The sequence below is a fragment of the Trachypithecus francoisi genome, unplaced genomic scaffold, assembly GCF_009764315.1.
Source record: "Trachypithecus francoisi isolate TF-2019V2 unplaced genomic scaffold, Tfra_2.0 Lachesis_group16, whole genome shotgun sequence".
Lineage (NCBI taxonomy): Eukaryota > Metazoa > Chordata > Mammalia > Primates > Cercopithecidae > Trachypithecus > Trachypithecus francoisi.
The window spans coordinates 93367307-93383028 of record NW_022681461.1 but is presented as its reverse complement, the minus strand read 5'-3'; the positions used below and the strand labels follow the sequence as shown (position 1 = coordinate 93383028).

The window sequence follows — 15722 nt, the reverse complement described above, 5'->3', positions numbered from 1 at the left end:
GCAGATCACAAGGTCGGGAGATTGATACCATCCTGGCCAATATGGTGAAACCCCATCTCTACTACAAGTACAAAAAAATTAGCTGGGCATGGTGGCATGTGCCTGTACTCTCAGCTACTCAGGAGACTGAGGCAGGAGAATCGCTTGAACCCAGGAAACAGAGGTTACAGTGAGCTGAGATCATATCACTGCACTCCAGCCTGGCTACAGAGCGAGAGTCTGTCTCAAAAAAGAAAGAAAGAAAGAAAGAAAAAGAGAAAGAAAGGAAGGAAGGAAGGAAGGAAAAGGAAAAGGAAGGAAAAAAAAAAGGAAAGGAAAGGAAGAAAGAAAGGAAAGAAAAGAAAGAAAGAAAGAAAGCACTAGCTACTTGGGAGGTTGAGGTGGGAGGATCTCTTGAGCCCGGGAGATCAAGGTGACAGTGAGCCATGATCACACCACTGCACTCCAGCCTCGGCAACAGAACAAGATCCTGTCTTAAAAAAATAATAATAAATAAATAAAGCATTTTGCCAATATTGCACAAGGTCTAATGGACAGTATTAAGCAAGATTCTAAAAAAATACTAACAACCCTCCCATCTACCCAAGTATACCTAACATGGTAGTAAAAAACAACATCCCTTACCAACCCACCTGCATCGATTTCAGGAGAGACGGAAAAAAGAATGAAATCTTACCATCCTAAAAACATGATAACTCCAGGAAAAATATTTATCTGAAGAAAGACAACTACAGAGACTGCTAGAAACATAAAGAATGATTACAGAGCCGGTTATTTAAAGCAAGTAAACACTTTGCTACACATATTAACATTCAGTCAGTGTGCTCTAAGACAGTCTTAAGGAAAATAGTACCCGAGCTTTTAAGTTCATACAATCATTAAAAGAAGGTCTAAGACCATATGGATACACAAAACTTTCAGAACCATTACTGGTTAAGTGATGATGGCAAACATGCCACCAGACTGGCTTGTTAACCTGTAAGATGAATTTTAAAAACGGACATTCTCGAGATGTCTCTTCACCATGGTATTTATAAGCCAAACTCACAATAACGACAATGGTTTTAGGACCCTCCTCTCTTCCAACTAAACCAAAAATTAACCAGGGAAGAAAAGAGGCAGGAGGGCCAATACAATATATTTTGGTAATGCGCTTCTCAACTTTATCCAGTATTTAATAAACAAGTAAAGGGGAAAAACAACCCATCAACGTGTTACCTTTGGTAGAAAAAATTAAAACACAAAACAAAAGAGCAACACACACTTCATCAGTCATTGCTCAGTAAAAACAGTGATTGTCCAATATTGTTATTATTATTATTATTTTTTTTGAGACGGAGTCTTGCTGTGTTGCCCAAGCTAGAGTGCAGTGGCGCGATCTCAGCTCACTGCAAGCTCCGCCTCCTGGGTTCACGCCATTCTCTCGCCTCAGCCTCCCGAGCAGCTGGGATTACAGGCGCCCACCACATGCCCGGCAAGTTTTTTGTATTTTTTAGTAGAGACGGGGTTTCACCGTGTTAGCCAGGATGGTCTCAATCTCCTGACTGCATGATCCGCCCGTCTCGGCCTCCCAAAGTGCTGGGATTACAAGCGTGAGCCACCGCGCCCGGCCCAATATTGTTATTTTTAATTTTTTTTTTTTTTTTTTTTTTAGACGGAGCCTTGCTCTGTTGCCCAGGCTGGAGTACAATGGAGCAATCTCAGCTCACTGCAACCTCCAGCTCACTGCAACCTGCGCCTCCCGGGTTCAAGCAATTCTCCTGCCTCAGCCTCCTGAGTAGCTGGGATTACAGGCGCCCGCCACCGTGCCCAGCTGATTTTTGTATTTTTAGTAGAGACGGGGTTTCACCATTTTGCTCAGGCTGGTCTCGAACTCCTGACCTTGTGATCCGCCCGCCTTGGCCTCCCAAAGTGCTGGGATTACAGGCGTGAGCCACTGCGCCACTGCACCCAGCCCCTTTTCTTTTTTATAATAGCGATGGGGTCTCACCGTATTGCCCAGGCTGATCTTGAACTCCTGGACTCAAGCAGTCCTCCCACTTCAGCCTCCCAAAGTGGTAGGATTACAGGTGTGAGGACTGGCTGTTGTTATTGAAATGTCTATTCTGCCTTCAATTCTGACAGTTTTTGCTGTACGTATCTTTGGACTTTTTGTTTCACCCAACTTTTATGCTAAAACTAGAGTTAGACTAAATCATAACTCATCATTGAAGTCCATTAAAAGTGGGTCAAATTGTATGTGTTACACTATCTAAAATCTTGCTTATCATTGCATATCACTTTTTAAATAGAATGTAATTTATTTTGTGGCCAGGCTCAGTGGCTCATGCCTGTAATCCTAGCACTTTGGGAGGCTGAGGCAGGTGGATTGCCTAAACTCAGGAGCTCGAGACCACCCTGGGCAACATGGTCAAACCATGTCTCTACTAAAATACAAAAAATTAGCTGAGTGTGGTGGTGCACACCTGTAGTCCCAGCTGCTCAGGAGGCTGAAGCATGAGAATCATTTGAGCCTGGGAGGCAGAGGTTGCAGTGAGCTGAGATCACACCACTGCACTCCAGCCTAGGTGACAGAACAAGACTCTGTCTCCGAAAAAAAAAAAAAAAAAAAAAAGAATATAATTTATTTTGTGCTTTTGATTTTTTCTAGAAATTTACTTAGACAAAAAGCACTATTTATTTGTTTTAAAGAGATGGAGTCTTACTATATTAGCTAGGCTGGTCTCAAACTCCTGGCCTCAAGCAATCCTCCCTCCTCAGCCTCCTAAAGTGCTGGGATTACAGGCATTAGCCACTGTGCCCAGCACCTGAAAAAGCACTATTTGGTAGAATCATGTTTTAACATAGACTCAACGGTTCCCTGCCCCTGAAGAGGAGTCACAAAGTCCTAGTCTAGCTCCTATGTCATGTTTAAAGGATGTGGGGTCCAGACAGAATCATCAATGGTCAGGGTCAGGGCTCAACATGGGGTCCAGAGTGGTTATGTCTGGGAGGCTCAGCGGTATCACTAAGCGTGGAATTCAAGCATAACACTATTGAGAGGCCAATTGCGGGCACTAGGGAGGGAAGAGGGAGCAAGTGTTCTAAGTGCAACAGACTATGTATGTCCCTGTGCCTGAAAGAACTGGTTCCAGCCAGGTTCTGGGCCCCAAGGTTTATAAGGTTTAGAAAGTGGCCAATATCTCTTGTGATGTCTCAGGCACAGAGATGAATGTGCAAGGAACTATGTACCTCTTCTGGCCCCTGTGGGGTAGACTAAGGCTGGGTGATAAGGAAGGCAACTAGGTAAATATTGTGGGAGTCAGTAAAGGTGGGTAGTTTACCTCTTTGTATTGGATGTGGTTTCACCTAGGACGGGACATGTGGGGCTGAGACCTCAATTTCCCCTTCAATCGGGAGCCCTCCAAGCTCCAGAGCATCTCCTCCTGGAAACTTTCCCTAATAACCACTCATCCTATTTTCCCACCCACAGGAAAGACGCTCTGCCTGGAGCACCACCTGTTTCCCCACTACCCCCTTCACTGCCCAGAGTGAAGCAGCATCAAATGACCCTCCCCCCAGCAGGATGGTCTTAAGCTTTCACCTCCTAGGGGCATTTAATAGAGGCAGTAGAAAACCAAAATACTCTTTTGACCTTAAAAAACAATGCCTTACACCTCTATTGAAAGTGCTCGTTTGCTGAATTGAAGACTTTAAGGAATGAAGTTATAGTGGTAGAATATCAACTGAAATTCTTGTGCAGATATGTGACCCCAGGTGAGGCCCCTAGTTTGGGGAGTACAGGCTCTGACCTCTAGCCATCCAGCCTTTGGCCCAACTCATTCTTTCTTTTCTAGAAGTGCCATTCTGCCTTCCCCCTGCTGCTGCCCTCTTGAAGCTGTGCTATGGGGGCCCAGTCTCGGTGAGTCTGGTTGTCTGCCTTTCCCCAATCCCCACCAAATCCATTTTCCGTCCCCTTCCACCCCCTATCCTGCTTGGGATTATGTAATAGGAAGTTCTCAACTAGACTCCCTTGGGAGGGAAAAGGGGCCTGAGAGGGAAAAACAGCACAAGAATACAGAGCACATGAGGCACAACCTCTTCCTGTCCTCTAGACTGAGAGCTCCCCAGAACGGGGCCTCCTCTTCTATTTTCTCCCATACCTCCCCCCAACCCTGGAGCCATGCAACCCAGGGCTTGCCACATAAGGCTGAGTATTCTACCCTCCACTCAAGCTGCTGGAAAGATCCTCGGGCAGGACTAGCCTTAAGATAAAAAGCAGGCTGTTTCCTTGGGAGCAGGGGTGTGTCTGGAGAGGGTAGGGTATCAGCAGAAGCCCCACTGAGTCGAACAATGGCAGGAAAGGAAACCACATAGTTGCCACTGCATTTTTCTTCAAGGCTGAGTCCGCGCAGACCTTTCCTGGAAGGGATGGTTGTATAGCTATTTCCAGAAGAGAAGGTAGTATTTCTTCAAATGCTTTTCAAAATGGTGTGTGTGTGTGTGTGTGTGTGTGTGTGTGTGTGTGTGTGTCCCTCACAGAAGCAGAGACAGAGGAGCGAAAAGGAGCCAGATCATAGAGGCCTTCAGCACCACCAAAATCAAAAAAGCTTTGATTTTTTTCTAAATGACATGATTGAATTTCACAAAGATTTCTTTGGCTGCTGTGTGGATTGGTTTGCCGGGTCCAAGAGCGGAAAGAGTTAGGAGGCCATTACAGTGGTCCAGGCTCCAGTTGATTAGTTCCAGTGTGGGATAGTGGTCAGGAGACAAAGAGGTCAACACTGGCCCTTACTCAGGGAGGGGAGAAGGGACCAGAGTACTTGGTGAGGGGAACCAGGAGAATAAGACTTGCTCTAGAGCCAGATCGAGGGTCAGATATCTGGGAAAACAACGACAAGAACTCTCCCAGAAAACCCATAGCTTGGGCTCATAGAACAGGCTTGGCTGGGGCTCAACCCCTTCATATGGTGTTGGAAGGCAAACTGAGACACAGTCTCAGGAACAGAGGGTCACAGAATGGGAACCTAGGCTCCAGTCCCAGGCTTCCTTCAATGGTCACTCAGTTCATCCCCATTACTCCTGAAGACCGGAGTTTCCATTTATTCATATCACACCCACCGCCCACCAGCCCAGGGGTAGAGGGGAGACCAGTGAGGAATTCTGGCTATGACAAGGCTGCTGGAAGCTCCACAGAGGAGGGTCAGCACCCGCCTCCACCCAGATCCAGATGTACAGAGAGAGATAAATTTAGAATGTGCAGGGATAGGGGACTGGACAAGGCTGGCAGGAGCCAGAGTTCCTGGCACCCTGGGGAATTCGGGATAGGGATAGCTGGCAGCCCAATTCTTTTCTCTTTCCCTAGCTCCAAGAAAGATCCTCGTGTATCCTGACATTTCAGCATGCCCTCCCAATTACTTGAATCTTTTTTTACTGTCAATGGAGAAAGGGGAAACACTTCTCGGCCTAGAATCAGGCCCACTGGGTGGCAGCTTCAGAGATGCACATTTCAGCCAGCTCCCATCCTTGGAGGTATACAGACTGGGATGGGCCATGCTGTTGAAAGGGGGTGAGTTCTGGGTCTGAGATTCTAGGTCCCTGGAAACAGGATACCAAAGTTCTAGTGCAGCTGTAGTTACTAATTTTCCATATGACCTCAGGCCAATACCCTCCTCTCTCAGAGTTTCAGTTTGTTCTTCTGTGCTTTTGTGATTAATGGGGTCAATGGCAGAAGCCAGACGAGAAACCAGATCCCAAGCCAAGGGCCAGTTTGTTGGAATTTGGCCAGACAGGGTGTGCAGTCTGGTTTCCATCCAGGCCGTCAGACACTCCTGACTGCTTTCAATGCCCTTCTAAAAGGTACTCCTCCTCCAGGGAAGCCTCACAGATTATCTTCTTCCTCCCCATGTCATACACTGCTTGGTCCAGGGCTGCCCAATAATACTTGTTGCAACTATGGAAAAGTTCTATAATTTGCACTGTCCAATGTATTAGCCACCAGTCACATATGGCTGTTGAACATTTGAAGTGTGGCTAATGTTCTAAAGAACTGAATTTTAATTAATTTTAGAAGTAAGTTGAAGAAGCCATATGTGGCTACTGACTACCATATTGGACAATACAGGTTTTAGCCAAGGCTTTTCTCTCTCTGTTTCTTGGTTATAATAGTTCATAGGAGTTACCATTTATTGAGCACTTACTCTTTGCCAATTTTTACATAAGTGCTTTTTTTTTCCTCTCTTTTTCTTTCTTTTTATTTATTTATTATACTTTAAGTTCTAGGGTACATGTGCACAACATGCAGGTTTGTTACATATGTATACATGTGCCATGTTGGTGTACTGCACCCGTTAACTCATCATTTACATTAGGTACGTCTCCTAATGCTATCCCTCCACCTTCCCCCTGCATAAGTGTTTTATACACATCTCAGTGAATCCTGGAAATTCCATTTTAAAGATGAAGAAACCAAGGTTAGGTAAAACTGGTTTCAGGTTGCATAGAAAGCTGAAGAACCATTCAAGTGTGGGTCATGTTCTCCAGCCATTTAAGGAACTTTCCAGGGCCCAGCCTGGGGTTCTCTTTCTATACTTACTCTAGAGCACATGGCTGGACACCAGGGCCTGGGGAGGCTTATCAGCAAGTATCAATTGGTAGATGGTAGACACCTGATGAAAAGGAGAGAAACTATATTCACTTTCCATCTCCCAGGGACCCAGAAATCCTGGCTCCTGACATCCCACCTTAGGTATCTCTCTTTTTGCCTTTCTCCTGGACTACAGTGTCCTTTGGGTCACAAACTCAGAGCTCAATTGGGTGCTATGTGCAGAGGGCTGGGGAGGGGGTGTCACAGGCAGGCCCAGAGAAAGCCATCTAGGCTGAGCTGGGTTCTAGAAGGATCCTTGTTTTTAATCAAGAAAACAAGAAATAGTATTATAATAGCTACCTTTTATTGAGCACCCACTTTGTGCCAGGCACTTTACATACATTTGTGCTTATAATTCTTACAACAACCTGGGGAGGTAGGCATTATTATTATCATTTTATATATGAGAAAACAGAGGCTCAGCAAGGTTAAGCAGCTTGTTCAAGGTCACAGAGCTGGTAGATGAGTGATAGAATCAGCACTTGACTTGTGCATCTGTGAGGGCCCCAAAGCTTTCATCAGGCATTTTCCACACTGAGAAAATAAAGAAGGTAGAGGAGTGGTGTATTAATCTGTTTTCACACTGCTGGTAAAGACATGCCTGAGACTGGGTAATTTATAAAGAAAAATAGGTTTAATGAACTCACAGTTCCATGTGGCTGGGGAGGCCTCACAATCATGGTGGAAGGCAAAAGGCACATCTAACATGGCAGCAGGCAAGAGAGAATGAGAGCCAAGCTAAAGGGGAAACCCCTTATAAAACCATCAGATCTTGTGAGACTTATTCACTACCACCAGAACAGTATGGGAGAAACTGCCCCCATGATTCAATTATCTCCCACCAGGTCCCTCCCACAATTATGGGAGCTACAGTTTAAGGTGAGATGTGGGTGGAGACACAGCCAAACCATATCATTCTCTCCCTGGCCCCTCCCAAATCTCATGTCCTCTCATTTAAAAATCAATCATGCCTTCCCAACAGTCTCCCAAAGTCTTAACTCATTTCAGCATTAACTCAAAAGTCCACAGTCCAAAGTCTCATCTGAAACAAGGCAAGTCCCTTCCGCCTATAAGCCTGTAAAATCGAAGGCAAGTTAGTTACTTCCTAGATACAATGGAGGTACAGGCATTGGAAAAATACACCCATTTCAAGTGGGAGAAGTTGGCCAAAACAAAGGGGCTAATGGCCCCGTGCAGGTCCAAAATCCAGCAGGGCAGTTAAATCTTAAAGCTCCAAAATGATTTCCTTTGACTCCATGTCACATCCAGGTCACACTGATGTAGAAGGTGGGTTCTTATGGTCTTGGGCAGCTCCACCCCTGTGGCATTGCAGGGTACAGCCTACTTCTTGGCTGCTTTTACAGGCTGGCATTGAGTGTCTACAGCTTTTCCAGGTGCATGGTGCAAGCCGTCAGTGGATATACCATTCTGATGTCTGGAGGATGGTGGCCCTCTTCTCACAGCTCTACTAGGCAGTGTCCCAGTGGGGTCTCTGCGTGGGGCCTTCCCCTCCCACACTGTCTTAACAGAGGTTCTCCATGAGGGCCCCACTCCTGTAGCAAACCTCTGCCTGTACATCCATTCATTTCCATACATTCTCTGAAATCTAGGCAGAGGTTCCCAAACCTCAGTTCTTGACTTCTGTGCACCCACAGGCTCAACACTACATGGAAGATGCCAAGGCTTGGGGCTTGCACCCTCTGAAGCCAAGGCCTGAGCTGTACCTTGGCCCCTTTTAGCCATGGCTAGAGCAGCTGGGATGCAGGGTAACAAGTCCCTGGGCTGCACACAGCAGGGGGACCCTGGGCCTGGCCCATGAAACCATTTTTTCCTCCTAGGCCTCCAGGCTTGTGATGGGAGGCACTGCTGCAAAGGTCTCTGACATGCCCTGCAGACATTTTCCCCATGTCTTGGTGATTAACATTTGGCTCCTTGTTACTTATGCAAATTTCTACAGCAGGCTTGAATTTATCCTCAGAAAATGGGTTTTTCTTTTCTATCTATTGTCAGGCTGCAAATTTTCCAAACTTTTATGCTCTGTTTCCCTTTTAAAACTGAATGCTTTTAACAGCACCCAAGTCACTTCATGAATACTTTACTGCTTAGAAACTTCTTCTGCCAGATACCCTAAATCATCTCCCTCAAGTTCAAAGTTCCACAAATCTCTAGGGCAGGGGCAAAATGCAGCCAGTCTTTTTGCTAAAACATAGCAAGAGTCACCTTTACTCCAGTACCAAACAAGTTCCTCATCTCTATCTGAGACCACCTCAGCCTGGATTTCATGTCCATATCAGTATCAGAATTTTGGTCAAAGCCATTTAACAAGTCTCTAGGAAGTTCCAAACTTTCCCACATTTTCCTGTCTTCTGATCCCTCCAAACGGTTCCAACCTCTGCCTGTTATCCAGTTCCAAAGTTGCTTCCACATTTTCGGGTATTTACAGCAGCGCCCCACTCTACTGGTATCAATTTACAGTATTAGTTCATTTTCACAGTGCTGATAAAGACATAACCAAGACTGGGTAATTATAAAGAAAAAGAGGTTTACTGAACTCAAAGTTCCACATGGCTGGGGAGGCCTCACAATCGTGACAGAAAGGCACGTCTTACACGGCGGCAGACAAGAGAGAATGAGAGCCAAGCGAAAGGAGAAACCCCTTAAAAATCATCAGATCTCATGAGACCTATTTGCCACTACCAGAACAGTATGGTGGAAACTGCTCCCATATTTCAATTGTCTCCCACTGGGTCCTTCCCACAACACATGGCAATTATGGGAGCTACAATTCAAGATGAGTTTTAGGTGGGGACACAGCCAAAGCATATCAGGTGGGGAAAGGGCTGCATTCTTTAGGGGGTAGGGGACTGGTTTTGCTACAAGAGCTGTTGATAGAAGCTAAAGTTCACCCTGTTTCCCACTTACCCTCTCTGGCATGCCACTTTTCTCCAGACTCAGCTGCAAAGTCAGAAAAAACTCACTCCGACTGAGGTTGCTCTTCTTAGAAAGAGAAATGGCTGGCGTGGTGGCTTATGCCTATAATCCCAACAATTCGGGAGGCCAAGGTGGGTGGATCATGAGGTCAGGAGTTTGAGACCAGCCTGGCCAACATGGTGAAACCCCATCTATTAAAAAATACAAAAAGCCAGGCATAGTGATGCACGCCTGTAATCTCAGCTACTCAGGAGGCTGAGGCAGGACAATCGCTTGAACCTAGGATGGGGAGGTTGCAGTCAGCTGAGATTGTGCCACTGCACTCCAACCTGGGTGACAGAGCAAGACTCCATCTTGGGGAAAAAAAAGAGAGAAAGAAAATGGCTGAGATGAAAGACCTTCCCATCTGTTTATTGGTAGTTGTCAGCATGTGCATGTAGCCTGTGTTCAGAAGCACAGACCATCAGAATAAGAACATCACTCCCTTCTAGACCACACCCCAGGCACATGTGCAGGGAGTGAGGCAGCTGAGGAATCTTAAAAGGGCTATTTATTTCCTACTAGAGTCCCAGGGAAACCACCTGGGAGGAGGCTGGCTCAGCAGTCAGAGCTTCAAATTTGCTCCATGCTCCCCCCCCAGTTTATCCAGCCTCAGAAAGGTTGTGTTCATTTCATAGATCAGGGACCCATGATTTGTGTCTCTCTCTTTCTCTCTCTCTCTCTCCCCCTTTCCCCCACAAACACAAACACACACACACACACCACACACACACACACACACACTCACTTGAGTTAAGGCACAAAGTCTGGCCTGCATGGCCCTGCAAGTCTGTTTCCATCAGGCACATCTGGCCCAGGGCTGAGGCCATGTATGTACACAAATGGGTGAGTGCAGTGTTAGAAGTCTCTTCACAAATAAGGAACATGATGATGGCTCTGTGCTAAGCCCAGTCCTCCTGTTCTCTGGGAGGGGATCTCTTGCCTCCTTGTCAGTTAGCCAAACACCTTCTCCCCAGATGGACTGGGACCAAATCAGCCACAGTTCAGGTGAGTGCTGGGGACTCAGGGCCTGGCTTCTAACACTAAGGAAGCACACTTTCTAAGTGTGGTGGGGGCTATTTGGGGACCTTAAATAAGATCAAGTCCCCACTTCAGATGGAAAAAGATGGCCACCAAAGGAAGGATGGAGAGGTTTCTCTTTGTGCTTTGAAACCTCAAGCATGTATAACAGGAACAGAGCTGACGTTTTTCCTCTAAGCTCTCTGGCTTCCACCCCAGGGAAGAGGTATCTGCAGACTGGTGTGAGTGTGGGGGTGGAAGTCAGGACTGTGCGTTGGAGCAGGAGATTGCTTCAGTGCCCCCTCCCCAGACCCCACCCTCAGCAGCTGGTTCCAGCACATTTAGGTCAACAACCATTTAATGGGTGGCATAGAGGTGGAGGTTCCTGGGAGCACATGGTGCGGGTGTGACGGAGGGTTCGAGGTCTGCATGAAGGCTGGGAGCTGTGCGGTTACTGGGCCCTGGGCTGGGTCAGGATGCCCAGGTAAAGTAGGCGATCTCATCCAGGTCGACCGGGTAATCGGTGAGCAGCACCGGCGTCTTGTCGAAAAGCTCACCCTTGTAGCTGCGCCACTTGCCGGCGGGCAAATAGACGTCACGCTCCTGCTTGCCCGGCTCCAGCACCGGGGCCACAAGCAGCGTGTCCCCAATAAGGAACTGAGAGTCTATGCGGTGAGCTGTCTCATCGCCGGGCGCAATCCACCAAAGGGGGCGCACGATGGGGTCACCCGTGTCGGTGACCTCGCCCGCCAGCTCAAGCAACAGCGGCGCCACAAGCGAGGCCCGCAGGGCGGCGAACTTCTGCGCGATGGCCACCACTTCCGCGTCGTAGCGCCAGGGCGGGATAGAGAACTGCATGGCTGGCATAAAAGCGGCCACTTCCAGCCAGCGAATGTAGAGCTCGCGCTCGGGCACATCGCCGCCGGCTGTACGCTGGGGCACGGCGTTGCCGCCCACCATATCGGGTAGGATGAATGGGTAGCCCAGCATGCTGACGGTGAGCACCGCAGGGATGAGTGAGCGCAGCCCCAGGTCGTAGCCCCACACAGAGTCGCGATCAACCAGGCGAAAGAAGCAGGAGATGTTCTGTGACTGGTAGCCCACGCGCACCTCTGCCAGCGAGAAGAAGGGTAGCGCCATCTCAGTGTAGCGCCGGCTCCAGACGCTGGGGTCCGGTAGGGGCCGGTAGGTGCTGAAGTCCCGCGGCAGGTAGCTGACCTCACCCGCGTCAAACTTGAAGGAAGCCACGGAGTAGCGAGAGCGCAGCCTCCGCAGGTGTCCCTGGAACCAGTCGCGGGCTTTTGGGTGCGTGAAGTCGAGCACCGCGCCGATGCCGTTCCACCAGCGCACCAGCGCGGGTAACCGGCCCGTGGGTTCGCGCACGAACAGCTCGCGCTCCACGCCCTCGCCGAAGCGCGACGAGTTGTAGTTGACAAACGGGTGCACCCAGAGCGTGACACGGAAGCCGGCGTCGCGCAGGCGGCGGAACATGTCACTGACGTTGGGGAATTTGACCTCGTCGAAGTCGAAGTCGCCATAAGCAGGTGTGTACATGTCGTCGATTTCCAGGTGGCTGCTGTTGAAGTGGTGCTGGCGGATCTGTTGGGCAAAACGCAGCACCTTGTCCTCGTCCACGGCGCGCCCGTACAGCGCCCACGTGGACCAAATAGGGTCTCGGAAGGCCTCGGGTGCTGGCACCCTCGACGGCTTGTTGAAGTAGCGGCGAACCATGTACTTGTGGATGGAGGTGACGTCCGAGCCCACGCACACTCGGTAGCTCAGCTCTGGTGCTGCGGCGCTGCCGGCGGGTGGCTTGTAGGGCGTGTCGTGGTAGCGCGCCTGAAGCCGGAGCGAGCGCTCCGTGCTGTTCCAGCCCAGGTGGAAGGGCACTGAGTCGTTGACTTTGATGGCGGCCGCGCGCGAAGATAGCCAGTAGCGCTCGAGGATGCCCCCAAACGCGGCATCAGAGGAGTAGACATCGCTTGTGACGAAGGGCTGGGGCTCCTGCTGGCCTTCCAGGCGGATGGGCCAGTGTTGCGTCCTCATCTCGGCGCCACCATACCAGTGGGCCGCCGCGTCGCCCAAGAACATGGCGTGCTCCACGGCCCGGCCCAGCGCCGCCTCCTCCCAGCGCACACGGTAGCACATCACTGTGTCCTTGGGCCGCACTGTCTGGATGAAGAAGTGCAGCGGCCGCCCATCGGCCGTGAGCGAGCAGCCCAGCAGTGCGCCATCGCGACTGCAGGAGTCGAGGTCCAGCTCGCCGGAACGGAAGGCCAGGCGGAAGACCTGCTCTCCCTTCTGGTTGCGGATGGAGAAGCCGCCAGCGTTGAGGTCCAGCAGCTCCGCGCGAAGTCGCTCCGCCTTGCGTAGGGAGACGCTGTAGTAGCACCAGGCAACCACCGCGGCCAGCACAAGCAGCAGCCCCAGAACCGCAGAGCCCAGCAGCGGTTTCAGTTCTTTGGAAGGCTTGGGCTTGGCAGGCGAGAAGTTGTCGGGCAGGAAGGTGTACATAGCTGCGGCTGCGATGGCCTCGGGGTTCTGATGGCCTGCGTAGCAGCCAGACCGGCGGCGGCGGGGGTAGGCCTGACTCTTCTCCTGAGGATTCTGGAGCATTAATGGGCTGCTAAGAAAGGAGCGGGCCGTGGGACTATCTGACCGAGCTCATCTCAACCTGCTCTGGAAGGAGGAGAGAGAGATAGAACTGAGCTTTCTCATCCCATGGTATTTCCATTTGCTGCTGCAAGCTACGAGGAGGTGTATACTTTGGGAAGGTGAATACTGGAACCTGAGGGTTTGACGAGTTTCAAAGGTGAGACCTTTACCAGGACAATCTGTGTCTAACCCACCCTTTCTCATGGGTCCTAATGCTTGCCCAAATTAGGAGTCTGTGACTGGGGGGTGGTGCATGCGACTGGGAGATGGCACGCATCCTTATTTTCCCAGTGGAGAAAAGAACCCTGAGAGGGTCAGGAAGCTTTCCAGGATCACGGGATAAGCCAGGCCTCCCCGGATCACACATGGGGCCTTTTGGGCTGAAGAGAAGGGGAAGGAGCTAGAGAAGTCCGGCTCTCCTAGAGGTGCGGATGGCTGGGGTGGGAGAGGGTGGATTGTCCAGCCAGCTCCTTGAGACTTTTTTTTTTTTTTTTGAGATGGTGTCTCCCTCTATCACCCAGACTGGAGTGCAGTGGTGTGATCTCAGCTCACTGTAACCTCTGCCTCTTGGGTTCAAGTGATTCTCCTGCCTCAGCCTCCCGAGTAGCTGGGATTAAAGGCGCACACCACCACACCCAGCTAATTTTTGTATTTTTATTAGAGACGGGGTTTCCCCATGGTGGTCAGGCTGGCCTCGAACTCATGACCTCAAGTGATCCACTTGCCTCCATAATTGCTGGGATTACAGGCGTTAGCCACCTCGCCTGGTTCCCCTTGAGACTTTTAACAGGATGGTAGGCTAGCTTCCCTGTCCCCAGAGCGGGGAGAGGAGGAAGGAAGGGAGAACAGCTCAAGGATGTGTTTTTATCCTGAGTCAAAAGCCTGATGAAATCTGGAGATTAAAGAAGACACCCAAAGCCAGACTTAGTCCCAGGGCCTGGTTTGGAGGGAGGTAGAGTTGGGTTCAGACATTAGGGCCTGGGGCAGGAGCCTGGCATGGGGGCCAGTTGTTTCTCACATCTGCTTCTCTTTGCCCTCAAACTCACCCTGCTGTCAGCCATTCATCACCAAATCCATTTCCCTGCCTGCCTTCCTGCTCTGCTCCTGGCACCACATCTGTGGGCCAGCTACTTCCTAGCTCTGTTTCACCCACTGTCCTGTTTCTGTCATAGTTTGGGCGCTGTCACTTTTCCCTGTATTACTGAACGCTTCCCCCAACAGGCCTCTCTGCCTCTAACTTCTTTTTTTTTTTTTTGAGACGGAGTCTCGCTCTGTCGTCCAGGCTGGAGTGCAATGGCCGGATCTCAGCTCACTGCAAGCTCCGCCTCTCGGGTTCGCGCCATTCTCCTGCCTCAGCCTCCCCAGTGGCTGGGACTACAGGCGCCCGCCACCTCGCCCAGCTAGTTTTTTGTATTTTTTAATAGAGACGGGATTTCACCGTGTTCGCCAGGATGGTCTGGATCTCCTGACCTCGTGATCCGCCCGTCTCGGCCTCCCCAAGTGCTGGGATTACAGGCTTGAGCCACCGCGCCCGGCCTCTGCCTCTAACTTCTTTCTCACCAGTGCCTTCTGATCACGGCAACCACAGTGATCTTTCTACAGCACTTGTCAAACTATGTCTATCCCTAGCTTCGAGAGCTGCTCATTACTTCCATGATGAAATTTAAAAGTGCTTTGCATTGGAGACATGATGTGTTCTCAGCTACTGTTCTGATTCCATTTCTAGCCAGGCCTATCTTGTGATTACCAAGCTCATTCCTTCCCCCACCCTAAATCCTTTAGGCCACCTGCTTCAGGAGATTTCACCCACCTAGCTTCGGCCAATGCACCTCCTCCACCTACCTGCTCTCCAGGGATCGGACACCTACCACTACCACTAACACATATAAACTCTGACATACTATATGCTAAACATCCAGATATGAGGCCATGCACGGTCCTCGTGCCTGTAATCCTAGCACTTTGGGAGGCCAAGGAGGGCTGATCGCTTGAGCTCAGGAGTTTGAGACCAGCCTGGGCAACATGGTGAAACCCTGTCTCTACCAAAAAATAAAAAAAATAAAAATAGCCAGGCATGGTGTTGCGCACCTGTAGTCCCAGCTACTTGGGGGGCTGAGGTGGGAGGATCACTTGAGTCCAGGAGGTTGAGGCTGCCGTAAGCCGAGATTGTGCCACTGCACTCCAGCCTGGGTGACAAAACAACAACAACAACAACAAAAACAGATATGACTGCAGGGAAACACAGGCTCAGGGGAAGAATTGTGTCCTACTCTGCCACTCAAGGCCACTGACCGTTCCTGTCCCAGGCTTCAGAGCAGAGTCCAACAAAGAAATAGCACCACCCAGGTGCACACACTTGCATACACACAGCCAGACAGTTGGTTGCCCAACTGCTCCAGCTCAGAGGAAGAGAAAGAGACTGGCAAATAATAATTAGCCTCCTCCCAGATGC

The 15722-nt window shown here is 49.9% G+C and overlaps 2 protein-coding genes across 3 annotated transcripts in view; both read right to left on the bottom strand.

Annotated features, from left to right (window-relative positions):
* Window positions 1-9156: 9156 nt before the first annotated feature.
* The window catches only part of MYORG (myogenesis regulating glycosidase (putative)), a 14272-nt gene continuing 7706 nt past the window's right edge, over window positions 9157-15722 (bottom strand). For both annotated transcript variants that reach the window (XM_033238255.1, XM_033238254.1), the window contains exon 2: window positions 9157-13294. In XM_033238255.1, the coding sequence (XP_033094146.1) occupies window positions 11087-13231 (2145 nt within the window). In that variant the 5' untranslated portion in view covers window positions 13232-13294 and the 3' untranslated portion in view covers window positions 9157-11086. The remainder of the gene's footprint in view (window positions 13295-15722) is intronic.
* The window catches only part of CUNH9orf24 (chromosome unknown C9orf24 homolog), a 26269-nt gene continuing 23774 nt past the window's right edge, over window positions 13228-15722 (bottom strand). The window contains exon 7 of the mRNA XM_033238259.1: window positions 13228-13294. The gene's annotated coding sequence lies outside the window, so the exon portion shown is untranslated. The remainder of the gene's footprint in view (window positions 13295-15722) is intronic.